The sequence below is a fragment of the Zonotrichia albicollis genome, chromosome 10 (assembly GCF_047830755.1).
Source record: "Zonotrichia albicollis isolate bZonAlb1 chromosome 10, bZonAlb1.hap1, whole genome shotgun sequence".
Lineage (NCBI taxonomy): Eukaryota > Metazoa > Chordata > Aves > Passeriformes > Passerellidae > Zonotrichia > Zonotrichia albicollis.
The window spans coordinates 14631038-14658470 of NC_133828.1; the positions used below are offsets into that span (position 1 = coordinate 14631038).

The 27433-nt window shown below is 42.4% G+C and overlaps 1 protein-coding gene across 13 annotated transcripts in view; it reads left to right on the forward strand.

Annotated features, from left to right (window-relative positions):
* The first annotated feature begins 19450 nt into the window (after positions 1-19450).
* Positions 19451-27433, forward strand: part of LOC113459258 (zinc finger protein 804A) — a 216857-nt gene continuing 208874 nt past the window's right edge. For all 13 annotated transcript variants that reach the window (XM_074548152.1, XM_074548146.1, XM_074548158.1 and 10 more), the window contains exon 1: positions 19451-20085. In XM_074548152.1, coding sequence (XP_074404253.1) covers positions 19975-20085 — 111 coding nt within the window. In that variant the 5' untranslated portion in view covers positions 19451-19974. The remainder of the gene's footprint in view (positions 20086-27433) is intronic.

The window sequence follows — 27433 nt, forward strand, 5'->3', positions numbered from 1 at the left end:
GATTGCAGGCTGAGGATTGAACACAGGGCTTAAGCTCCAAACTAGCCATCATGTGAGTCACCAAAAACCACAGTTCCTCCTCGGTGTGAGTCATCCTAATGACACACTTGGAGCCAGTGGAGCTCAGAGCCTAATCCCCTCTGCCACCAGCCTCAGCCGTGCTGGAAGGAAGCAGGGAGAGATCACAGCGTGTAACATGCTTCCAGCTCCCAGGTGATGCAGCTGGAAGGGAAATAAATGGGGATTTCAGTGCTTTCCATTTCAGGGCAGGGGCTGGGTGAGCAGCACTCATGCTGCCATCCACTTCAATCCCTTAAAATCAGAGGCACCTTTTTACTTTCTGAGAGAAAGAGAAGAAATATTTTGCTCTCCCTAATTCCAAGCTCGTTTGAATACCTATGGTACAACTTTATCTCATCCTTAGTGTGGCAAATAAAACTCTTTAGTGCTTATGAGAGTGCAGTTATTTGCTGTCCTTGCTGTTGCAGATTTACTGTTGTTTCCCTCTTCCCTGAGCTGTAATGTCCTCTACAAATATAGTTGATGTTGAAGAGCAAGAAAACATTGTTTGAGTTCATTTTGATAATTATATCATAGGAAACCCCATGGATGCTGGGAAGAGCAGGAGTTGACAGACAAGCCTTTACAAGCTTAGCTGAGAAGCAGAAAGGAGAGGAATGCATTAATCAGCACTGTCTCCTGTAGGTTTTTTTTTCTGCTAATGGCCAAGATATGCTATAACTCTAAACCAGCTGATTCATCCTTCCCCTTTTATTGTCAGGATGTGCTAAGAGCTGCAGGGTGTGATGCCAAGTGCTGGCTGCTGCCTGCCCTGGAGCCAGAGTGGCTGTTGGGATGGTGCTGACTTTAATCCAGGAAGCAGTGACAGAAGGGGAAAGGCAGAAAACTTTGGCTACTGAGGGTGTGTGTGTGTGTGGGCATATGCAGTAGACAAAACTCTTGAGATGGAGAGAATCTGATCTGAGAAGGGATTTCTGCTGGTTGGTTGGGGTTATTTTCTTTAACCTAAGTGCAGCTAGATTGATGATGCTGTCAGGCTCTTAGTCCCTTCTCCTCAGTGCCTTATCCCTGGAAGTGGTGATGGATACTTCTCTTCAACATTACCCGTATCACATTTGAGAGTCTTTTATGCAGAGAGATGACTGTAGGGTAAAAAAAGTGGAAAAACACTATAAGTGGTGTAAAAGTTACATTTGTCTAAGAGAAAATGAATGTTCTTGGTGTTTGTTCTGAAGCAGCTGGTACCATTTTATTTTCAAGATTTGTGAGAGACAGGGGGGAGAACAGGTTGTGCTTTCATGGCCCTCAGAATACAGCTCAATGGGAGAGGAAGAACATTTGCACCTGCTGGCTGTAGAGGTTTACAGGTGATTTGTTGTGATCCATTTGCCGAGTGGAAGGAAAAACTTTTATTTTCAATACAAAACATGGTATATGTGCGTTGGATGCAAATAAAATACAAAAGATCACTGAAGATCCCCACACTCTCCGTTTGAGTTGGATCTTTAAGTCCTTTGCAGCAGGGCAGTGCTTCCATGTGATATCAGCATGGCATAAACATAGATTTAGGATATTGGATTACTGCATTACTTGAAGTCTTCTTTGGGCAAGCAAAGAGTAAAAAAAAAATCAAGGAATTCTTCTTGTACAACTCTTGTGACAGCAGCAGAAATGAGATCTCACAGAAGTTGGGCAGTAGTGAGTCTCAGATGTTGGAGAAAACTCTCTCCTGAGAATTTCCTCCCTGGTAATTCTGCAGGTGAGTCTCTCTTTGTAAAGCATGTACATTTGGAGTTGTGTAGTGAGAAGAAAGGGAATGGGGAGAGGAAATTGTTGTAAGCTCTGATGTTAGTGATTGTATAGTCAAAGCATCACTATGTAAGCCTTCCTTTTTGGTTATTACTGAATATTATTCCATTGGAAGTCAAAGAGAGGGTGCCTGCGTTAGCAAAGAGAGCCCTGATCAGGTGGAGAAAATGAAGATAGAAAGGCAGAGAGTAACTATAGTGAAAGACATAATCCCACAGATAAAAAAGCATGTTTCACATTCACCTGCCTGTCAGTAGTAGCTCAGCTGCTCTGTGGGCCTGGGGGATCATGAGTTGAGGAATTTAGGCTCAGCCTGCCAGTCTGGCCTCTGCCTTGTTAGGATAGAGAAAATCTGCACACACTGATCCCATTCACCATCTGGTTCCAGGAATGCCATACAGGGATCCATGTACAAGGACCTTTGTAGCAGCTTTCTGTATTCCAAACCTCTTAAACCATATTTTGGTGTCGTTCAGATTTCCCTGCTTGAGAGAGAGGCTGCAAATCTGTCAGTAAAAGAGCTCCATGTGTCACTAGTACTTTTTACGTTGGAAGGAGGAGGAAGATTTGAGTTGAAGGTTTGCAAGTCAGAAATTGGGGCTTGGATTGCTTCTGCAGCTCCTTTATGTGGCCTTAATTCTCATAAAAAATGCACATCATCTTACTCTTTACCCTATTTGTAACTTTGTTTTATGCATTCTGGATGCATGTGAATTTTCTGGTGAAATTTACATTCTTTCTGGAAACAACGGAAGGCAGATTTGAATATGAATTGTCTGGAAAAAACTGTATGGCTTTGGCTTTTACAGCTGCCATATTTTCAAGTATTCACCTGGATATGGAACAAAAAGCAAAAAAAAACCATTTAACACCTCCCCACACTTCCTGTTTCTCATCCTTTCCATCAGATGGCATTTCTCAACTCCAGCAAGAGGTAGTACAGTGTCTCCTGTAGTAATTCCACCCAGAGTTTATGAAATTGGTGCAGAGGCATTTGCCCCTCTGGCTGCCTTTGTTCTCCCCCTAAATAACTCTTGCATTAAAGTATCCCGAGGCAGATTTAGTGTGCACAAAGTGTGCACTCTTCTGCCATGTGTGGACCAGCAGTGGATGTAAATAGAGATGCTGTGAGATTGGGGAATAGGTTTGTATGTCCAAAGGAAGAGAGAAGGGCATTGCATTCATAGAGCATAATGGCATTGTTAATTTTGGCATTAGTGTTGTATGACTTTTTAGGTATGTGGCAAATTGGTTTTGATTTTTTGGATTTCTTTATGTGCTGTGTTACCCCAACAGCACTGTGTATTGCAATGGTTTGGAACATGTTTACTTGTAAATACATTTATAAGTCTTACTGTAATGGCAGTTATTGCAATAACACTGAGCTGCAAATTAAGTGTCATGTCTAGATGCCCACTGGGATATTTTTCATCCATTCTCCATTAATTTTAACTATTTACTAGCAGCAAACTTTTTATACTTGAACATCAGGAGATGATCTTGGAGGGGTTTTCTTTGTTTCTAGGTACTGTGAAGGAGAGCAGTGCAAGTTATCACTGTTCAGTAAAAACTAAGAGTGGACCGCAGAATTCAGGACAACAACTTTCTCTTTATAGTTGTTCTACTACTGCTAAGTATTGACTAACCAGGCAGTTTAATTTTAAATGGAAAGTAGCCTTGTGATAACTAAGAAGGTTCTTCATTAAAATAGCAAAGTACAGGGATGTGGTAGCTAGAAACAGCTTGTCCAGAAGGACCATTTAGGAATAGGCAAAAGGTAGCCCTGAGCAAGATGTGAGCAATAAACTGTCAGGAAGTGGTAAAAGGAAAAGGAGCAGTGAATTTCAGCCATTGAATTTCCTTTCAGATGTATTTGTAACCTATTTGCCTTTCCTTTTCCCTTTCATTTGATTTCAATAGATCACAAAGAAGACTTTTCTGTCGCTCAGATCTATTGTTCCAGAACCTTGAGGGGTTTAAGTTGATACAGCATTAACTTATGCCATTAGAGTGTACCAGCACTCCCAGCCTGGCACTATTTGCCACTAAAAACACATTTTGTCAGCAGTAACTGCTTTTCTTTAAGAGTGAGGTTCCTGAGTAGATGCTCATGCTCTTTGGCAAGGTGAACTGAGCTGTATCGTGGTCCTGATGATATTGCTGTTTGACTCATTCTGTCAGGTGAATCCAAAGATTTATTTTCTAGGCAGTGTCCCAGCTTGCATGACTCTGTTTCACTCCTACTTGTGAAAATCAATCACAGGGAACATGGCAGAGGAAATTACCAGCATGAGCAGGGAGTTCCTTGAGCAGCAGCTGATCCCTGTGCCAATCAAAAGGTTTTGCTCTTTTCCTGCCCATGGTTGCAGGAGTCCATGTATTATTTGGGATCTGGCATGGGGTATAAAACAAGAGCTCACCCATAAGAGCTTGACTATGCTTTTTATATGCCCCAGAGTCTCTTGTCTATAACTTATTAGTATGATAATCATTATGAAATCCTTTATAAGATTATACATTGCAATCCAGCCATACATTAGAAAAGCATTAATATTTTATGCATTCCCTGGAGGTGAAAGTGATGCAATAGTTACAGATATATGGATAGAATATATATATGTGTGTGTGTATCTGTTTCTCAGCTGAATAATGAAGGTTTTTTTTCTTGTGGAACCATGCTGTAGTCCTGATTAACTCCAAGAGCAGGATGAGGCAGGGAATGTGTTGCCATGTGCTGGAGCAAGAGGCTTCTTGTGGGTTTGTAGGATGGCAGCACAAACTGTAAGAAATTATATGTCACTGTGTGTGGCCTGCAGGAATAACTGAGCTGGAAGGAGGTGGAATAGCAGGGGTGGTGCTTGTGAGCTTGTCAGTGTAATATTCAACGTGTTCAGGAGCTTGAATGAAGCTTTCCACATCCAAAGGCTCTGGTTCCAGGGAAGTGGGGATGCTGCACACCCTGCTCCAGAGCCACAAGTCAGTCCTTGTAAGGTCAGTGCTTAGCAGGGCTTGCAGGAGCCCTGTAGTAATTAAGATGAAATCTTCAGTGGAGCTTGCAGCTGCTGCGTTACTGTTGGCAGAAAGCTCATTGCTGAAAATACAGCAGGGAGAGTTGTTGTTGTTGTTGTGGGCAGCACAGGCACGACTGAATCCCTAAATAACTGCTGCCTGTGCTGAGCTGCCTTCCCACTGCAGTGTATTTCCTAATCTCTGCTGCTTCGGTTTCTTGCCCAACAGTGACACTGCTTGCTTGCCGTTTAAATGCTGTTACTGGTCGATGGCTGGTGCTGACTGCAGTTCAAACAAAAACAAATGCTGAGGGTCGGATTTAATTGCTCTCTGATGTACCACACTCTGTCTGTGAAGCAGGTAGCCTTGTTCTTAGACAACCTCTGGTTTAGTCTTGATTTTAAACCAGCCAGCCAAGCCACCCAGATCTCCAGTTTCTGATTCTGCTTATTGCCAACAGATTGGCATTTCTGTATCTTGGTTTCAGCAAACTCCCCCCTTGTAGAGGTTTCAAGGCTTGCTTTCCTCAGTTGGTGTGGACTGGTGCTCAGTGGCTCCAGTAGGGCCCCTCAGTGCATTTAGGGATGTGAATGTCCTTTCCAGAAGTATGGCCCCACCGTTTTAATGGATCACTAAATTGCAATGCAGTCCAAGGCAAAACCAGCAACAGCAAAACCATCCCTAGTGCAATATTCAGCATGTTGTGGAGCTTTAAAAGAAATGGGAAAAAAATTGGTTTCTGCTAGACCTTTTAGGATAAAATGTCCCCAACCAGCAAAACCACTCCTTTCTGGAAACTTCATTAAAAGTATGGTGAAACTGATTTGGCAGATGGAAAGTAAAGGCTGTAGCCAAAGTACTGGAAATTTTCCAGTGGAAAGACATCTATTGCTGAGTTGTATCATGTTTTGGGTGGTGATATGGGATACTGATGGACATCAGTAAATGCTGCATGTTGCTTACATTAGGTTTTCAATATTAGTAAAAAACTTGAGAGAACACATGGCTACCAAGTGAAAGATTGTTGACTGATAGGATTTGAGAATGGATTTAAAATCCATCACAAAAATGGAGGTATATGCTCTGTGTGCTTTGTTTTCTACACTGGCTGTGAATGCTCTCAAAAAGCTGCCCAAGGACTACACTATATAAGTTAGGGGTTAAAGAACTTTCTTATTATGGTTAATCTAATTTCCATTTGAACTTAAGCCCTTTCACCTGCCCATTCCTGGGGGAAAATGAAATATATTTACCATAATTGAACTGTAGCTTAATTTCTTTAGGTACACAGTAAGCCAATGATCTCTGGAGAATGTGCTTCTGTTCTAAGAGGCTTATGAACAGAGGAAAGCATTAAATAATAACACAACTTCCAGATATTTATGACTGCAGTGAAATCACCTGACATTGGAGGCTTTATTTTTTATAATCTGAAACTGAATTTATTCAGGGTATTTGGTGGTTCTTAAAGCATTCCATACTTTTTAAAATTATCAATTATCTTTTCTCACCCTGTAGCAAAGAGACTTATGCAGTGCTCCACCAAATAAAAGCTATTAGCAAAGCACCTGAACTTTATGTGATTGTCTAGAGCTGATATGATTTTGGAAAATAGAGGATTTTACCTAGTACATACTGGAATTTGTTTTTATTGTACCCACATCAGCACAAATTACCCTTCTTTAGATATAAATCTACATCTGCCTCTCCCTAGTGTTGTCACTGGTGTTTCTGATGGTTTTTCACATGTTAATATGTCAGAATATGTGCTCCAGGGACCTGTTCCCAAAGCATCATGCCATGTAAACATGACCCAGACAAGCAGAAACTGGGCTTGCTGCTCATTAAGCATCTTTATTGCAGTGTGTCTGAGTGGTGATGAAATCCAAGTGCTCTGTGCAGGACCGTATGTCAAAATAAGGACTGCATAAAGAAAGAAATGCTTTTTAATTCTGGTCATCTTAAAAGCCCAATAATTAAGGTGATGGAAAAGATGGCTTTTACTGCCTACTCTCAGAAAAAGGAGGAAATATCATATATAATGCACCCCCAAAGGAAAGGACGACTAGATACAAAGTTTTTTAGGAATATTTTTTGCAAAACCTTTCTCAGGAAAAAACAAATCACAGCTATATTCATAGCCTAGATTTTATTTAGTTCCTCACTATTGCAGCATGACTATGGTTCTGGCTGCTCTTAGCAAAGTTAGGAAATGAGCTAGCTTCAGTATTAATATAGTGAGTTCCATTTGCAAAGCCAGTCAAGAGCTTTACACGGTGTTCCGAGATACCGGAATTGAATTCACAGGATTTGCCAAAGCTCTATTTTTATTTTGTCTTCATCTGATGTTATCAAGGTTGTTCATGTTCCAAAAATGGATGAGTTTAGCAAGAGTTAGCAGTTGGTAATAGGAGTCAAGAAGACCAAGGCTTTTAACACATTCAGAATGTTTAATTTCCCCTCCATCTGATGATAATAACTTAACATGTAAAAAGAAAATAACACAAAATTATGTGGATTTTAAAAACCTCCCACGCACCTTATGGAATTAAAATAATGTGTGGGCCTGGAACCACGAGTATGTTCACTAAGTATGATCTCCAGAAGCATGTTATATTTGAGAAAAAAAAATTAAATGAAAAATTAATCGTTGCTGTTTTATCCAAACACTTCATTTTTCTAACATTTTGCTATGCCCATTAGGTAATCATGCCATTTATGTTTAACTACATTTTTTCCTTAGGGTGGCATCTGTAAAATTTAAATATCTGCTTATTCATTTGGGGTGTTTCTATAACTGGAACATAACATTGCAGTAAATCTTGAAGCATGTCCAAGGAAAGGTCAGATTCTGCTGAAATTTTTACTTCTCTGAAGCTTTTTCACACCAAGACGTATTTCAGAGTGTAGTCAGCAGCGTGTTTCTGTAAGGTTGGGTGGTTTTGGTAGTGGCATGAGGAGCTGGTTGGGAGTGTGTGTTCCCAGGCAGGCTTGGCACAGCCCCAGGATGTGCAGTGAGCTTGCAGAGTCACAGAACAGCCTGACGCAGGAGACACGCCGGAGATAAGTGTGGGAAATCCTCCCTGCCTCATCATCCCAGGGGATGTGCAGAGCGGGCAGGAAACAGCCAAACCCTTCTCCGAGATGTTTCTAGGAAGCAGTGCCACTGAAAAAAAAACAGCAACAAAAAAGCCCCCAAAAACTCACACAAAAAAGCCCCCCAAAACCAAACCAACCAAACAAAAAAAAAAAACCTCACAGAAAGCATTTATAGTATATATTTAATCATAGGGGTAGAGCTCAGAAATTGTTAAAACAAGCCAGCATGGCCACTGTCGTAGTGGGGTACATATGTTAGGGTGTTTTATTAATAATTAGCCTTTTAAAATTTATTTAACAAAAATCCAAGATGGCTGTGGAAAAACTGTTCCTTGTAATGGCACTTGTAGTGCTGTAAAATGAGATTAGCACTTGTTATGGTATAGCAAATAATCCTGTTCTGAGTGTTGTGACAGGTATTTCAGGTTCTAAGAATTAGATGAGGTTAAAAACATGAGGAGGAGAAACTGGAAAATCTCCAGAGCTGAGAAAGGTGAAGCTGAGGGTGGGGAGCCCTCATTTCCTATGGCCACTTGTCCTAAAATGCTGCCCATTTCCCAGCAGAGCAAGTAATCCCAAAATCCAGAGCACTGCTTGTCTCCACTGTTCCCAGAGGCCCTACATGGAGGCTGAACGTGTTTGTCACATGTTGAACATGTTGTTTGTAAATGCTCTTGATAGCGTCCCCACAGTGAACACATAACCATGTGAAAAGTCTAAAATTTGTGTTAAAATGTGCTCATTTTCTTGATCAAAAGGGCAACGTTGCTCACAGTGAACCCTTTGGAAATCAGAGTTTATCTGGAAATAGCATTGTAGTTGGTAGAGACTAGAAATAGAATAGAATGTGGGGGGTTTAGTAAATATATTTAGGATGCAAGAGTCAGATGCAGAATGACATGGCAAAGATGTAGGTACAAAATACAAATACATCCAAACCAGGTTTTTCACTAAGTGGTGTTGTCTTTGACAAAGACTACAGCCAAGAATTAAATTTAAAAGAAATTTAGCAATCTTTTTTTTTTGTAGTACGTATACTTTGACAGGTTTCATTCATAAGCCTCCTATATCAAGAGCATTTTTCCAGGTATTATTACAGAAGCACTAAAAAGATACAGAAACTGTGAGGAGGTTTTTTTGCCAGAAAACATTTCCTGAAGAAGACAGTCATGCCCAGCAAACCAGAAATATGCTATTTTTGAAAGAATTTGTATATAGAAAGCATCTTCAGGAAGAAGAGATGGAATGTAATCTTCCTTAGGTATACGCCTGTTAAGATATTTTTATCATGTACTGCAATCTAATGCTAGCTCATGTAAGAGGGGCTTTGCACATTCCTTTCTCATTTCTGTTAGGAAATTAAATCCTGATAAGGTTCTATATGATGTCTCTTATCACTCTGTAGAGTAGCAATTTAAAGACCAGAAACACATATGGTTTTTCATCTTTATGATCCAATTTTGACCACTGGAGTTTGTTTCCTGCTGCTGTTTTCACAGGGGCAGAAAATGCTTTGTCCAAAAAACCACTTACCTCTCTGCTGGCCTTCAGTTTGAGGAATGTTCTGTTAAATCCAAAATACACAGTTGTAATATTGAGCAAAAATTGGCTTCCTGCTAATAAATTCATACAAATAGTGTTTGGGTTTCTCTTGGCTTTCTTGTTAGCTCCTCATGTGAGGGGCCAGCAAACTGCAGATGAGAAATGGTGAGGAAAAAATGAAGCATCACTTACAGTCAAAGAATTGGCTGGGCTAGAATTTAAGCAGTGAGAAGAGCAATTTGGGGGTGTGAGGAGTCTGTGCTCCCTGTAAAAAGCCAGGGTGGGTTTGGCAGCCTGGAGTGCCAAATTCAGTCCCCACCAGAGACCCTCCACCAGTGGAAAGCCAGAAAGATGAAGGAGCAGCAGCACAGATGCAAACGTGTGCCCTGCATCCCTATATCCAACCTCATTTTGCAGCGGCACTCTCTGAACATTATTTTTATTCTCCAAGACCCTCAGTGAAACAGTTTTGTTACAGCTCCTGCTTTTCGACCTTTAGGGTGTTATTCCATAACTAATCTGTGTTTGGCTTTCTGAAAATAACATGGAGGACATAACGGAGATGAATATCCAATCAAAAAATCTTAAATTGCTGTCTTTAAGGGTTGATCTTTAAATATAATCTGCCTGCAAGTAGATTACACTTATAGTCATTTGGGTACAAATGCACTTTTATAAGAGAATAATTCACTCAGGAAAGCGAGCAGAGGGAATTTAGAGAAGATGGACAAAAATAACTAGGAAGCTCAAGGAATCAATTTATGTTCAAGCATTAAAGTAATGACAATAAAGCTTTACCAGCAGAGGCTACAGAGACTTCAGTGTCTTGTAGTGAAGCATGATTATTTATAAAAAAGGGAGAGAAAAGCTTGAAGAATATTTTATTTCAGTGTTAGGTCAAATAATTGATGGTGATTTCCAGCTGGCAAAAAGATAGCAGCAAAGACATTTAAAAGTGGCAAGTTTAGGCATTATGAGGGACTGTCCTGCCAGTGTCTGGGTCTGCCAGGCTCAGGCTTAATAAATATAAGGTACAAATTCCAACATAGGCTTCAAAACAAGTAGGGTGGGGTATTTTTGTTGGTTTAGGGGCTGGGTTGTTTGGTTGGTTGTTGTTTTGTTTGTTTTTTTTTTTTTCTTGTTTTCAAACTAACTCAAGATGAGCAAGTTTAAACATAACGTTTCTTCCAGAGAGGTGAGAATTTGGTACAAATATTTTTTTCTTTCTGCATGTATTTTTGCTTTGTCTGGTTTTGTTTTTTTTTTTTTTTTTACAGTAAATGCATTTTCCTGTAAAGACTGCAGCACATGGGTTCCCAGGGAATAGTTCAGTTGTGTTTTGACTTTTAAAACATTTTATACTTTCTTTTCCTCTCAACTTCAGGCATTTAGAATGCATTAGGGTCACTGGTTCTATTAGGAATGCTGATGTTAAGGTTAGTTCAAGGGTAATTTAATATATTTAGGTATTGAAATTCTGTAAAAGCCAAGATGCTTTATTTTGGATGTAGGTCTAGATAATAGATATCTTGTATTGAATTCAGGTTTGGGTGGAGAAAAGGTAATACGGAGTTACAGAAGTATGTCAAGTGGCACTGGAGTGTACATAAGAATAATGAAAATAGAAAATTAAGCTCCTAACTGTCTAAAAAGATATATATATATATTGTGGTGGTTTGACCAGGAAGAAGTGGGAATTCTGGGATGCTGTGGTCAAACCAATGGATGTTCGAGAGTTTGAGACTGGCACCTGGTGTAGCCAGTGGGGTTTGGACACACCTCCGAGAATACACAGGGGTTAAAAAGCAGAGCTCTGCCCCTGGCAGGCTCTCTTGGGACGTCGAGGCGAAGAAGTCAGATCTCCCCCCCCCATCCAGCCGCTGCTGCTGGGCGGGGGAGGGGCAGCCACGTGGTAGGCCCTGGGCCTGGACAGAGATGGGAGGTGAGGAGGCCCTCGAGGATGGAAGGGTGGAAGATCCCAGGGAGTCAGCCCTCGGGCAGCCATCCCCCCCCCCCCCAGGAGGGAGAGAGAGAGCCGGCGATACCGACTGTGATAGCAGCCGGCCCAGGAGGAGAAGGGGGGGGGAGAGTGCCCGGCCGGAGCGGCAGCGTGTGTGGGAGTGCCGCAGACTGAAAGTTTTAACCCCTTTCTTTCATGATTGGGGCCTTGCAAAAACGCTAATCCTCCTCGAAGCTGAATAAGAAGGGAGATAAGAGATGAGATGAGACAAGGACCTGGCCCGAAGAACGTGGAGATGATTGAATGGGGAGAGATGATTTGGAGTGGCCTTTTGGCTGGACTTTTCTTGTGGCCATGGACTCCGTTTGTTCCTGTGACACAGAGACTGCACTTAGGGGGAAGCAGTGGCTCAGAACCAGGAGGGTTCATCATGAGGACCCCCCGGCCCCAGGGGGTTGGAAAAATATGGGGGGGACAGATGTCCCAAAGCAGAGACTGTGCCTTTTTGGAGTGAGACAAGGCATCCTTGAAAGACAACCCTAAAAGCAGCTCTGGTCCATGCGTCAGTGGTGAGAGCACTGGGCATGGAAGGAAGATGTCACAAGCGGCAAAAGGACTTTTTTCCGGGCGGTGCCGAAGTGACAGGGAAGCACACGAGGTTTCAGTGTGTTTCCAGGGGAAGCCTATGGAACAAGAAGGACTCCTTTCCTCTTCATGAACTGAAGTTTGAGTATACTAAAGTGTGGTGCCAGGCTGGGCAGTTGGTGATTTGGGAGAATGTATCGGATTGAGAAAGTCAGGTAGTGGGGAGGAGGAAAGTGGTTTTTTTGTAAGGTTTTCAATTTTTTTTCTTTTCCTTATAGTTTTTCCCTATTTTCCTGTAGTTTAGGTAATAAAGTGTTCTTTATGTTTAAGCTAAAGCCTGTTTTGCTTATTCCTGGTCACATCTCACAGCAGACACCAGGGTGAGGGCATTTTCATGGGGGGCACTGGCTCTGTGCCAGGCTCAAACCATGACAATATGTATATATATATATGCATGCATACATTGTATAATGATTATGCAAAGAAGGAAGTAGAATGTAGCCTTTTAATATTATAGAAGGTTTTTCTTCTGTGATGCTTCCCATGTTACTATCACAAGGAATTATTGATCCAAAAGGCCATGTGAACATAGCTGTAGAGTAGAAAAATAATGGAACTAACCTGTTCCAATCTAATAATAAATAAATGACATCAGAGTGCTCATTATTTTAATTAAATTAATGAGAAGTCAATAGTTATGATACTTTTTTTCCCCATCATGTAAACAAGAGGGATTGTTAATTCAGGGCTCAGCAATACAAGAGCATCACAGCTCCAAGGTCCCCAAAAATTGAACGAGAAAACAACATTATAAGTTGTTGTTTAAACACAGATCTGTAGCTTACCCATGGTAGTTGTCTTGCTGTGGTATAGTTAATTGTACTTTGCCTTGTCTTCTGATCACACAGGTCTTACAGATACTCAAGGAAAATGTGCATTTGGTAAAACTTGGCATGATTTATATAGCTTGGAGCGATGAGTAAGTTCTTACTTAATTAGATGAATTATGTAGACGTTTTTTAATTGTCCAAATGCCAAACCAGATACACTGGGCTTTGCAACTCCTCCCTATTTTTAGAGCAATACTGACTTTATTTCTTACCACATTTTTTTTCCGTGCTAGTAATTTATAATGTACTTGAGCTATTTTGATATGGTTATCTTTAATTAAGCACATAACTTATTAATATTTTGCGAGTTGGATTAAGTTCTTTTGATAGTATTTTACCATGCCAATTTGTAATTATGTTATTTCACTAGAGCAGACAGATTGGTAAGTCATGAGTTATTAGGGAAAAGAAATTGTTCTAATGAATAAACAGGGCCTTGCAGACAGTAAGCTGGTACTGTCAAGCATCACTCAGGACGGCCAAAATAAGGACTTGAAGGATATTTATTACTGGACTGCAGGTATTTATCAGTATTTAAATCATAATTAATAAAAACTGTGTGGTTTTAAAGTCTGGCAATGCATCATATTATGTAATATTAGAAATATCCTTCCCCTGCACGTGCTTGATCCTGTGCTGTGTTTTGGTTTTGTTACACCTAGTGCCCCGTGAAAGTGAACCAGTTAATCCTTGATGTGATTTATGGTGCTTTGAGCTGGGAGGTTGTAACCATAAATATTGTAAGGGGCTTTGATTTCCAGATTATGCCAAACATTCCCACTTTGAAAAATGGATCTCGCTGAAACGTGCAACGTTGGGAAAGTAAACACAACGTTTTAAATTTAATTTCCATTCTCTTCTGTGACAATTACAGATCACATGAGAAAGGAAGCCATCATAGCACGTCACATATTGAACTCGATGAAATGTATTACAATTTGAATCTCTGGAGTGGTTTTCCCTCCAGTGGGGCTCTAATTTATACCTGCTCGTTCAGGAATAAATAGTGCTATTTTCTGACTTGTCATCTGTCTCACCTCACCTCTCCTCAGCTTTTACACTGAGAAAATGATGTCGTTGAACTGAATGCTAAAGCAGCAAACTGTGTTAAGATTAATTTCACAGTCCAGCCCGTAAAATTTTTAGAATGGTTCTGTTCATCCTTTTATTGCTGTGACAGTAGATGTCCGGTGTGGCACACGTACACAAAGGGTCGGTCCGTGTGTATACAAGGAGAGACAGAACGATTGAAGGGGTGAATACAGAAATGAGGGAATGCTGGTGGTGCTCTGAGTTCTCCTGAACTTCCTGGTCTCATTACCACCACCCAGTGGAAAAGTCTGGAGCTAATGCCAATTCCTGGTGTCAGCTTGAGGACTTCTTCCCATGGAAATATGAGCCCAAGCTCACAGATGTGAAGTTTCTCATTGACTGTGGAATACTTTTGATCAAATTTTCAGACTCCAGACTTTTGAACTCTGGAAAAAATTATGTGACTGTTGGCATGGAAAATAATCTGTGTTTGTAATAAATGGCCACAAATAATCTGCGATCTATCCTAGATCTCAAAATTTACAGTTTTCCTATTTATTTTGTGGATTTCCTTTTATCAGGTTTTCCCTTGATGCCTCACTTACTTTTGTTAAAAGATTTTTATTTCTTAAAATGAAAAGCTTTCTTACCTTGGAAATGTTGCATTTTTAACTGGATAAAATTAATTACAAAAAAATTAATTGCTAAAAATGACAACTTGGTGCTCATTATGTCGTCAAATTCATCTCCAGAAAAGTACCAGATGCAGAATGCCTGCTTGAAATCTCTTTGGATATTGTTTATGGTGTTCATGTGCTGTTTCTTTATTGTAATGCTAGTTGTGTACCTTGCCTGCTGGATTTTATTGAGCTTTGGCTGGTGGCTTGGTAGAATCACATCCATTCTGTGGTCTTTTGACTTCTGCTTTTTGATTTATGAAAAGATATATTTTTTTTAAATTTTTTTTTTTGTTGTCACTGAACGATTGTTCCTTGCACTGTTGTGCTAGATTGTTGGGGAAGGGAAAGTGAAAAAGATTTGATATAGCAGTCATTTGGGAACAGTCATGGGATGGTTTGGATTGAGACCTTTTAAAAAAGGTCATCTAAAAAACAAACGCTGAAGACTCCCCTGCCACGTGCAGGTACACCTTCCATTACAGATGGAAGCATTGCCTCTGAGATGAAATCTATTTTTTTCTTATGATTTTTGAAAATTTAATTTCATTTATTTTTCTAGGGTTTGAGTGGATATTGGGAAACCATAATTCCATGATGGACTGTTTCAGGGGTTCATTTTCCAGTTTGCTTTTCACACAGAGACACTCTATTTGATAGAGGATTTGCTTCTAAGGCAGTGTTTAACATAGCACAGTGAGTTGCATTTTCAGTGTTTGAAATGCTCAGGAGTGGCTTGTGCAGCCATCAGGTGTTTTGGCTTGGGCCGTCAGGTGTTTTCTGGCCTGAAAATATCCTGCTGTTTAATGCTGTTATAGTACATCAGTTCCTTGTTGGTGTTACCTCATGTTCAGTGTGCCATTTGCAATTTTATTTTAAATTTTTATTTGTCTGGTTTGGTTTTTCAGGAATGGATTAGTGGAGAAAATAAAAAGATGCAGTGTGGATGTGCTGTTAGGGAAATTGTGCAGCACAAACATTAAGAAGGGAGGATAGAGAGAATGCTGTATTATATCCAGTAACAACACAGGTTTTCCCAGCAGTATCCTAAAGCAGGCAGTGGTAATATTGGTGATTGGGAAGAGCAGGGGCAGAGAAGTGTTTGCATTTCTGAACACTGGGATGTGGTGCTGGATACAGATGTGGATATGTGGAAAGAGGGAGGGGATGATTGCTGCTGGACAAGCCTTTTCCCTGAGCTGTTCTGCATAGGCAGAGCTATGAATCTGTGTGCTTTGCAGGGCTGAAGGAGCTGAGAAATGAAAACAGAGTGTGTTGTAATGAATCTTTGCTGCTACTTGTGAGGTTGAAATGCAAGTCCAAGCCTTCCCAGTGCTCTCCCTGTGACACAGCCCTGGGGGCTGCAGGGCTTTAAGGCACTGCTGCCTTTCCTTAACTTTGTGATAGCAGAGCTGCACTCAGCTCAAGGGCTGGAGCAGGGAGCCCACTGTGCTGCTCCTCACACAGCATGAGGGATGTGCTGGGAACTAGGCTACCAGAGCATCCCAGTTTCCTCTTTTTCCTGCTGCACCACCCCCACAGCTGATGAATGAATGAATGCAGTTGTAATACAGTGTTTAATGCACATCACCCCTTATGTCTTTTAAAAGGTACTCGGGATACTCCCAGCTTTCCTTCTGCTTCATGCAAGGATGATGGGCCTCTGAAATAGGGAAATGCATACAAGGCTCAGTGAAAGGAAAAAAGGACCAGCAAAAGGAGACTGAAAGTGCAGGAGATGGTAAAAAGGTGTGTCTCAGGCAGCAGATTACTTACAGGGAGATATTCTTAGGATAAAGTGAATTTTGTTGAATTCAGTAAGAATTGCTATGGAAATTTAATTGGGTTTGTTGTGACTTAAGCAAAGATATTCCTTTCTATCCTTGATGGGTATGTTTCAAGAGAGAATTTGTTTCAATCATTTGATTTGTCAGGATTTGTTAGTAACACATATGCTGTGCCTTGCTTTAAAAACTGCTAACCAAAAGAGTTGATACTCTTGAATATTTTTTCTGGGTTATGCAAGGATTATTTCTTAACTAATGAATATTATTAAATATTGGAATGCAGAATATTGAGTATTCCTCACAGGCAGAAAAACAGTAGAATGCACAAGAATCAGTTCCATTTGTTCACTGGCTTCTAGTTCACAAGTTTTCCAGAAAGTCTCTCAAATCCATACTCTGCTTCTTGAGTTGGTATTTGCTGTTTTATACAGGAACAACTCCTTGGAGATTTTTCCCAAATGGAGGAATAAAACCATGAGTAAATAAGGAGCACTGGTTATTATTACATAGCAGAGATTTGTATAAATAGCAATAAAAACAGCTGAAACCCCAGATACTTACCTAGGAGAGCAGGACAGAGATGGAAATAGGGAATATTGATGGTCAGGGATTGATGAAATCAGCAATTTATTGAAAAGAAAAGATCTGGGTAGGAAGAAGCATCTTGGGCCTGTGTGATTATAATACACAGGATGAGGCATGAAAATTTAGGTGAAGGGTTGAGAAAGGTCAGAGATCAGCTAAAAAAAAAGAAAAATAAAAGACAACCAGAATAAGCAGGACTAGAAAAGATGTACTTTGCTTGTCAGGGGTTATTTGTTGTCCTTTGTTTATTCAGTGCTTTGGAGGAATCAGGTGGTTTTTAATTGATATTTTTTCCTCCTTTAATAGAGGTGGACAGTGAATTTCATGAGCAGAAGCTATAGCAGCTTTCAGTGCTGTTGCTCACTTCTGCTTGGTACAAAGCAGGGTGAACCTTTGAAACCTGAGCTGTGGGAGCAGATTTTCTCTGCTGCTTCAAGATGTTCCCAAGTCCTTGGACTCTTAGCAAGAGTGTGCAAGCAGTGCCTGCCCGTCTCTGAAAGGCCAGAGAGCAGCTGTACAGCCCTTTAACTTTTAAAAAACCCTGAAAGGGCCCAGGTATGGCTATAGCAGCTGTGAGTCAATGTGTCAGTAAAGTGTCTGTGCAAGGATTTCAGGGAAAAAAGTTCCAGTTTTTTGAGATGGTGGATGTAGGGACTTTCATTCCCAGGCAGAAGGGTCCTCACCTATCAGAAATGTTCTGTTTAGAAGGTGGGAAAAAATTGTTCTAGTCCCAGTTGGAATATATTTATTCCCAGCAAAGAGTTGCCTAATTTTATTTCTTGCATAATTTCATGTCTTTTCTTCTGACATTTTTGAGAGGGATCCACACCCATGGTTCTGTCTTGAAAGGGAACCAGGCCTTAAATGTGCTGTGTTTTTAAATTTATCAGGTATTTATAATATTGACTTGATTTTCACATGGCAACGAACTTGCTGGTTATTTCTAGATGTACACGTACATCCTGATAACCAGAAAAATCTGTGCATATACATTATCACACTCTTTTTTTGGCTGTAACAAGAAGCAGCAAATTCTGATCTCTCACCTGTGGCTCAGCTGTCAAAACTTTCCACTTTTGCCATTTCCATAATTTCCTCCTAAATGTTGGAAATGCTAAAGAATGAGTGACAGCTGTCAAAATTTACTATTCATTGTGTATGATCTGAGGCAATGATAGAAGATGTTTATCAGAAAGGGGCGCATCTCAAAAAAATGGGGCTTCCTTCATGAAGGATACAAGCACCTGAGACAGTAATTTCTGCCAGGGAAGTGTTTGTGTGTGTCCCCATCCTCAATCATCTGGCAGCAGCTCATCAGTTTTGGAGGACAAGATAATAGGACACTGCTATTATGTTGCCAGCAGTAAATGCTGACTAAGAGACGTGTTCAGATGTTGCATCATGTTTCTGGGCTCCTTTTCTAAGGTGCTCCTTCTTTTGGCACTGGAAATTCATCCCATCAATCTTGATTTTTACAAAGCAGACTAAAGGTGAAGCAGGTTGGACGATGAGCCAGCTAAGAGTGTTTCACACCTCACATGAGAAAAGCTGCAAACCACAGATACCTTATGGGGGAGAAAATTCCCAACAAAACAACAAACCACACTTAAAGCATCTTCCTTGTGCACATCTTAGGCAGTGACAAATTCTGGTCCTGGAAGCCAGCTCTGGTTTGTGTGCTGCAAAAAGAAAGGATCACTTATGCTGGGGAAGGAGCAGGGGCATGCCACAGCTGCCTCATGCTGATGTACCTAATGGTTTTTAGCCCACTTTGCTGGGGGCTTTGTACAACCGAGGCGAGCACATCACACGGGCGCTGAGGCTGAGGATCGCAGAGTCTGCGCCAGAGCCTGCAAGAAACCATGCTCGGTGTCCTTTTCCTTGCTAACGCCCAAGCCCTGCGAGGCCGGGTGGGCAGAGCCGCCTCCGCCGGCGGGCCCGGCCCGGGAGAACCGTGAGTGACCGCGGGGAGAGGCGGGGGAGCCCCGGGAAGGGGGATGCAGGCACTCCGGGAACGGGGGATGCGGCCCCCAAGGAAGGGATGCGGTCCCCCGAGCGGGAGGGATGCAGGCACTCCGGGAAATGGGGGATGCGGCCCCCCAAGGACGAGGGATGCAGGCATCTCGGGAAAGGGGGATGCGGCCCCAAGCGCTTCCCGTGACCCAGAAGTTTTGCCAGCCCGCTCCCGATGCTGCGGGATGCGGCGGGGATGGGCTGCGGCGGCCGCAGCCCGGCGAAGGGCGGGATGGAGCTTACCCCGAGCGAGGATGGGGAATGACCGGTTTTCCCCAATTGCACTGTCACGGGCCACAGGAGCCGAGAGCGGCGGCCGATGGGGAGCGGGGGGGCTGCTCCGGCCGGGCAGGTGGAGGTGCCTGTGAGTAGGGTGTTAGAGAAATATGTAACAAAAAAAGAGAAAAGGGCGCGGTGGAGGCTGCTCGGAGGAGGGGGAGGGCGGGAGCGTTGGGCTGGGGGCGTCGCACCCCGGGCATCTCTCCATGCCCACCCCCCGGATCCCGGAGGAATCACACTGGTCGCCGTCCCCACCCCCGGAAAAAGGAGGGCACAGCCCACCTGCGGGGCTGGCTGGCTCGGGGCGCCGGCGCTGCCCCGTCCCCCCGCCCGTCCCCCTTTACCTGCCGGCGGCCCGTCCGCGGCGGGGGCAGCGGGGCGTGGGGCGGTGGGTGGCGGTGGAGGCGGCGTGTGACAGATGTCCTCCTCTGACAGCGCTCGGTACCAGCCCAGTGGCTCCCTGCCATTGGCTCAGTGCAGCCGACCGGCAAGGCTGCTCGCTATAATAGCACTATGCCTGCCAGCGGCGGCGGCAGCTCGCTCGGCTCCGCCGCGGCCGCCCCGCCGCGCATCCTCCTCACCCTCCTCATCCTCCTCACCCTCCTCCCGCGGCCGCGCCGCGCCTGAGGGGCCGCAGCCCCCGCCCAGCCCCGCCGAGCCCGGCCCGAGGAGGCGGCCCCGGCCCCATGGAGTGCTACTACATTGTCATCAGCTCCGCGCACCTCAGCAACGGGCACTTTCGCAACATCAAGGGAGTTTTCCGCGGCCCCCTCAGCAAGAACGGCAACAAAACTCTGGTAATGGCTTCTCCCCTTGCCTCCCTCCTCCTCCTCCCTGGCCGCGGCGGGGACGCGGTGCCCTGGGGGCAGGCGCTGCCGTGTCCCCGCAGAGCTGCGGGCGGCCCGGGGACCCTCATGGGCGGGAGCCGCAGGGCCGGGGCTCCGCAGCCTGGGGAGCCCGGGGAGAGGCGGTGCTGCTGAGGGGCTGAGCGCGGGGGCCCCCGGTGCTGTCCCCGGTGCGGGCACAGCCGCGGGTCCCGCCCGGGGAATTGCGGGGAGGGAGCCGAAACTTGTCCGCTGGCTCGTCCGAGCCCTTTGGGTAGGGAGGTGCGTTTGGGCAGAGCCTGAGAAACGATGCGCGGTTTGGTTTGTTGGCCGCCAAGTTCTCTTTGAAGGCAGAACTCGCGGTTTGACAGGGCTCGGTGGGTTTGGGGAATTTGGTGCGGTGGATGGTCCAGGAAGCCTGCACGGGCTATTGGGGCTGTTTCTGAATTGATGCTCCATACTCGGGTATGTGTGCATCTGTTGGGTTTGCTGTGGTTTTGCTTACTTGCTGGAACTCGCCTCGTGCTGCTCCTGAACTTTAATGGAAGAGTGACGGTGCAGTAGCCTTGGCAATGCATTTGCTCTCCTGCCTGCTCAGATAAGAGGGATGTGGGATAGCGGCAGGCTGGGTGAGCTGCATGGCAGAACATCTCAATCACGGCACAACACAGTGTGGACAGATGTCTGGAGAGGAGGATGGAGCCGAACGAGGGGCTTAGCCACGTTGTTTATCTCTCTCTGCCATCACTGCCTCATTCTGAAATCCTCTTTGGAGGAGATGGAGCAGAACTTACTCACCACATTCTTGTTCCCTCGAATGCACGACCTATATTGATGGGGAATTTACTGAAGTACTTAACATTTGCTAGAGTTGGCAAGCTTGCAATTTCTTCCTAAATAAAGAGATTAAAGCAAGTCTGAGCCAAGTCATAAAAATAGTAACTACTACGAGAGAATCTGAGGCAGATTTTTGGACTGTTTCAAATGTGAAGTTCCTGCTTTCACGTTGTAAATCCTTACAATTTTATTTGCTGTGGATTCTGCATATTTTTCTGTCAGGGATCGCGTTCTTGGAATTTTAAACAAGTATTTGTAGTATCCATGAGATGGCAATATGTGTGTAATATTTCACTGTTACAGTTGCAAACCCAAGACCTACTGCAGAAATATTTGGTACATTTCAAATAATGGCATGATACATCACCTTCTTCCTACTAAACAATTTCAGTAAAGATGCATTTGGCAGGACTGAGAATACTCTGATGTAACTTTTGGACTGTGTATTATCTTGCAGTTCATAATGGATTTTGCTTCAACAGCATTTTTTAAAAATATATTCTTATTCCCTTGGCAACAAAAAAGAAAAAGGCAGCCCTTTATTCTCAATATTCCTGATTAATTTATTTACTGATAAAATTATTTGTGACCAAAATATTTTGGGAAAGACTGGTGCTAACTTGAAAGTCAAATAAAAGGTAATTGTGTGGGCTTTGAAAGGCTCATACTCTGGAAAAAAATGTACTCTGGGAAGAAATTTTAACTCAACCCTGTTGTTCATTGAGACAGATGTGAGGGGAGACAAGGCAGTGTTGGCTGTGGGACTGCCACGAGAGCCCTCAGTGTGTGCTCTGAGCACTGGCAAAGTTTTTGCTGGGTTGAAAAGGAAAAGTTCTTGATGTGGGCTCTGTGGACAGAGAAATGGAATCCTTCCTTATGAAATAAATGGTGTAGATGCAGGCATCAAGGCTTGTGTTTATGTTTGGGCTATTTTTTAATTTATAGGCGGTAAAGTTGCCATGAAGTTGTGATAATAGCTCAGAATGGAGAGTTCTGTGGTGCTGAAGTACCTTTACATCCATTTCAATAGGAAAATCAGATATTTCATTGTTCCCCACAGGGTTTTTTAGTCATTTTGACTGTAAACAAGCTTTTCAGACTTGGAAGGATGAAAATATTTGTTAGTGTAAGCTAGACTAAGTCTTGAGAAATTGCAGTAAGAACACAGCCTTTTAGTGTGCTCATGCTGTCTTCCACCATAGGGAAGGACTAGGAGAAACAGCAATCTGTGAAGCTAAAAATCAGAAATTTTGAAGCTGCTCTGACTCAGACATGTCTTCCTATTTGCTGTAAAGCATTCGTTGTCTCTTCATCTGAGCTCCAAGCTTTCCAAAATCACTGCTTCCTCATGAACCAACCTGAAAGCAGCCTCCCTTTGTAGAGCACAGGATTGCTTCTGTGCAAAACTTACCCTTGTTAAGTTTTGGTTCTCCTTCAGAGTTCTGCCACCACGCTCTGTTTAGAAATAAAGGTGAGCGTATGTTTCAGTAGAATTTCACATCAAGTAGAAAAGTGCTGGGTCTAGTCAGATGTCAGATGATGTGATTTTGAGATGATTTTTTGTGATCTATCTTCAAATCTGAGCTGGTCAGGGTTCAGGGGAGAAAGCTCCTTGGACCTTTTCGCTACTGTCCTATTCTGGAGTGACCTGATATTGCCCTGAAACTCCTTTTTTCTTTTTATTTTTGCTCCTGCTCTCCAGGAGAGGTCACTGAGAGATTTTTTTTTCCCCCCTGATTGTTTGTCTCTGTGGGCAATCCTTACGTGTTTGTCCTCTGCCTGTGTCCTGTCTCACACAGAATTAGTAGTTTAAAACTCTCTGAAGGTTTGGTTCAAAACTCCCAGAATACAGCAGGAACAAAGAGCTGGTAGGGAGCATGAAACACAAAGCTTTGGCCTTCCATAAAGGCTGCTCAGTGGAGAGCATCAGAGAGTTACTTTTTGGTAGAAAAGATGGAGTGACTGTGTTTCTACTTTCTTTATCTGTCTTTAATGCTTAGTGAGTGTGGGCTTTGAGATGGGGTTATTTGGGAGGGGGAGAGAAGTACATGAAGGGTAAAAAATACAAAGGAGGAGGAGGATGGGGAAAGCCACAGTTCTGTTCCTCAAGAGAAGGCCTTGGGAAAACATGAGCTCAGAAAGTGGTGAAAGTCGTAAAAGGGAACAAAGGAAAGGGTGGCTATAGGAAACTGAGAAAACAGGTTACTGTAAAAACTTTTAAAATTAAATAAAATAATAAAAAGTTGCTTGTGAATGAACCTTTAGTCAGGTGAGGGTGGGAAAGGAAGGAATGTGTGTCTACATGCAGTTTGGGTATCTGAGAGCTTTGCCCAGTGCATGTGGTCCCCCTGGCCCCTGGGGTATGGGTCCCTTACCCCATTGCAATCTGCTGCTTCTTGTCAGGAAAATAAATCTGAATATGGAATTGATGAAAAATGGGCCCTTGTGGAAGAACAGCCTCCAAACTCTTATAAAAAGTAACTTGATAAATGGAGCAGTATGGTTACAAGGAATTGGTGGTGTTTGTGCTGTCGAATAAGACTTTATCCTCTCCCTATGCAGTTTGTATTGCCTGAAATATCATTCAAACATGCAGAGTCTCCTAACAGTAGCTCATCTGCCACTGGAGTACTCCATGGCAGCTCTTTGGAAGGTTTTGTTGTTGTTGCTGAGTACTGTCACCACCTGCCATGTGGTCCTTGTGTGGCAGATGGTTTCTGAGCTGGAAACTCAAGACTTACCATGTGGGTCAGTGCTATGCGATGATGTTTCAAATTTCTAGTGCTCTTTCTGTATTTTCGTGCTTTTTGGTGTTTTAATCAATGAATATTGGCCTGATTGCTTGGCCATTTCATGTCAGGGTTTGATATTATGGCTGTGAAGTTTTCCCAAGGATGTTCTTTTTGGCTGTAGCAGTTTATAAAATTTTTTGCTGCAAACTCTGTTTTGCTATAGTCCTGAACTTTTAATGCACTTACTCTGTTATTTTTTTTTGGCCTTACGCTATTGCTGCCAAATTACAGTAGTCTGTCTTTGTAATTCATCTTCCTTGCTGTGGCTGCTGTCTTGCAGTTTATAATCTCAAAAAATATTGCAACTTGTATGAAAAAAAACCCCACTTTCTGGAGAGAGAAATCAGTAGTTTGGAGTTGGAACCACAGGTGATTTTTTAAAATCCTTTAAATTTCTTTCAGGATGTAAACCCCAAACTAGGATAAAGTATTTATCCTGGTTAATACATAAAATTTTTGGTTGGTCAGCAAGAGAAGTGACTCTTTGGCTTTCTGAGTAGCTGGTATGTGGCTGGTGACTGAGTATCTATTGTTTCACCTTAAGGTATTGCGCTGGTGTAAAGGGCTCTGTTTCCTTGAGATTTACAATGTGGAAGTGTGGGGCTCCTTCACATCTTTTAATTGGAGAAATAGATTTTCTCTGGTGGTGATCAGAGTGAGTGAGGTGCTGTCACTTGGCTGAGGAGGTCAGGGAAAAGCTTAGACTTCTGTGTGGTGTAAATTGCTACTGTAATTCCAGTTTCAAGTGTCTTGTTGATAACAGATAGAAAGCAGATGAGATCAGAAGGTCCTGATAAGGAGTTGGTTAAAGGACCAAATACACCAAACTATTTTTGTGATTAGCAGTGACCTCTATATACGTAGGTATATACTTTGGTTAAAAGTGTGACCACAGGGCACTCCAGAGGTAGAATGGAAACAGTGGTCCTCAGGTCCAAGTTAGTTAAACTGTTATCTATAACTATCACAAGTTATTTAAAACTGGAATCAAACTCTGAGCTCCATGCCCTAAGCCTTGTGGAGAAGATGATCTCATGAACTTCAGGTGGCTACCATGTAGTACAGCTTTGCGCCCCCCAACCAGCTGGGTTATGACTGCGGGGATATTAATTAATTAATAATGTAATTAATTTGTTTGTAACTCCTTTTAGAAGTCCTAGGGCATGCCTCTATTTTTGTGAAAAATCCATGGAGTTCAAACACTGTCACACTTGTGCCCTCTGACAGTGCCATCTGTTGCTCAGGCCGTCTGTTGTCTTCAGCTCTTTTACACTTTGTAGAAAATTTCTGTATTCCCACACCTCCTAAAGTAAATAGGTTGTGGCAGACATAAAAATGTATTATATGAGAATTTCTATTACAAATACCATTCCCTACTACAGGAAGAAAGTATTAAACTAAAACATTTCCTGATGAATTACAACAGCAGCTGTAATTCTGCATGATCAGGGTAAATGTCCATTGGTTTCAAGCTATCTAGAACACATATAAAATAAACAATGGTTACCACAGGTTTATTTTAAATACTGGCAAAATGACATCCTGCAGTTCTGTTTGCCATATTGTATATTATAGCAGGAGGGTAATTTTTCAATTCTATCTTACACATGCAGAATTTAATAGAACTATTGCAATACATTGTTTTTCATTGTTAATGTTGCAGAATTTGTAGGGTTGAGTTGCTAGGCCAGAGTTGTATTAGTTAAGGGAGAAAAATCACCTGTTACTTCCTTCAGTGGTTATGTTCCCTCTGGATCTGCTAATGTCTTTTTTGACCTAAGTTTGAAACTTGAAAACGTTCTCATCTTTTCTGTGAGAGAAGCTGAACAGCCCTAACTCATTAAAATATTAAAATGGCAAAATAAATTTGACCTCATTTAATTTTAATAATTAATAAACATTACTTAGATCCTGATTGAAAACCAACCACTGAGAAAGCAACAGAATAATCTGGTCAAGTTTAAGGAACAAAATCGTAACTGTGTCCTACATCTGAAGTCCATTTGTTTGAACTCAGGTTACTTGGTTTATTTGTGTGAAGCTGTCTCTAACAGTTCTGGCTCAAAACATTATCAGCAGGCATGTTTTGGTGAGTTTACAGGAAACTTTCATCATTTCAGTGCATTTCCAGAGCAATTCAGAGAGGTCTCCAGCCTCGTGCAGAGAGCTACAGCACTCCTGTGTCCATCACACTCTGCGTGACTCCATCATCTGGTCCAAAAAATAGCAGGAGCTGGAGTCCAGCATGCAGCAGATTTAAATTGGGGCAGCTTCTGCTTCAGAGCTATTACTGAGCAGGCTTTTGTACTGTAAAAGCTTATTAAATGCATGGTAAGCTTCAAACACATCGGTGTTCTGTTGGATGTAATTAGACTATTACCATGGTTAAATTAGTACACTTGTTTAGTTTTTTTTCAGATCCAGGCCTTAAAGAATAAGTCTGAGGAGAGCCTTTGCCTTGAATATTTTCTGATGCAAATATCCATAGCAATCTCCAAGCTCTGAGATACACAACGTTAATTTTAACACGTTGCTCACACTTGGAAAATGGTGTTGCTGACATGCTGTTTACCATGTTGCTAACTGGAAAACAGCAAGCTGGCTCCTGTATTTTCCAAACCACAGATTTTTTTTTTTTTTGAACTCTTTAATCTAATCGGACTTTTCCAAGGTGCAGATTGCAGTCCTCAAATTCTGGGCTTTCCTGTGGGCTCTGGGAAAATGCAGGTTTCTTGACCTTCCTATCAGCAGGGGTTCACAGTTGAAAAAAGGAGTTAACTTTGAGTTGTGGATCCAGAGGACACTGAGTGGTGAGTGGCCTCTAAGCTGAGCACAATGGGGTTTTCTGTAGGATTTGACTAAGATGCTGCAAGATCTCTGATGCCCCTAACTGGTGGCAGTTGCAATATTTCCTTTCCTGTATGGCGTTCAGGCATGTCAGCAGGAACAATTATTGTCTGCAAAAATCAAAGCCATTGAATAGATGCATCTTAAAATGTAGGTAGGGATGAGCTTGAAGAATCCCACAAAATCAATACAGAACATTTTCTGTGATTTAATATCTTAATGCAGTTAATAATTATTTATAAGGGAGATTCGTAATGCTGCCTGGTGGTAGTGGAAAGGGAGTTGATTTTTTTTGTTTGCTCACTTGTGATTCAATTGTAAACATGGGAGAAGAGGGAGTGAGCCTTCCTAATTTGGCTCTATCTGGCCAGTCCCTTAAAAACAAATACTCGTCAGACCCTTCTATTTTTCCACACATTTTTGGAATGAGGACAAATGCTTTTTCCCCAGCATTCTTGAGAGACTGTTATATGATGAGCTGTGACTTACTGTTGTTTCAAAAACCCCAAAGTAAACAAAACAACATTTACTCACAAGGAGGCACAATATTTGTCATGTTTAACCTTGTTTGTTCAAGGGAGATAAGGAACTGTCTGAAGGCATCAGGAACCAGGAGATTTTTAACTCATAGTGTAATTAATTTATTTTGTTAAAATATGTTTACAGTTCCTTTCCTCTGAGGACTGGCCAAGGCAGGGGTAGAGATGGGGCAGAGGGGTTTTTTTTTCTCCCTTGGCAGAAAATGTTTGTTCTGAACACTGAGTTATGTGTGAGCATGAATTTCTGTGGGAACTTTTTTCATTTTAATTAATTCAGAGAGTAAATTTCCAAATATTTTTCATGTG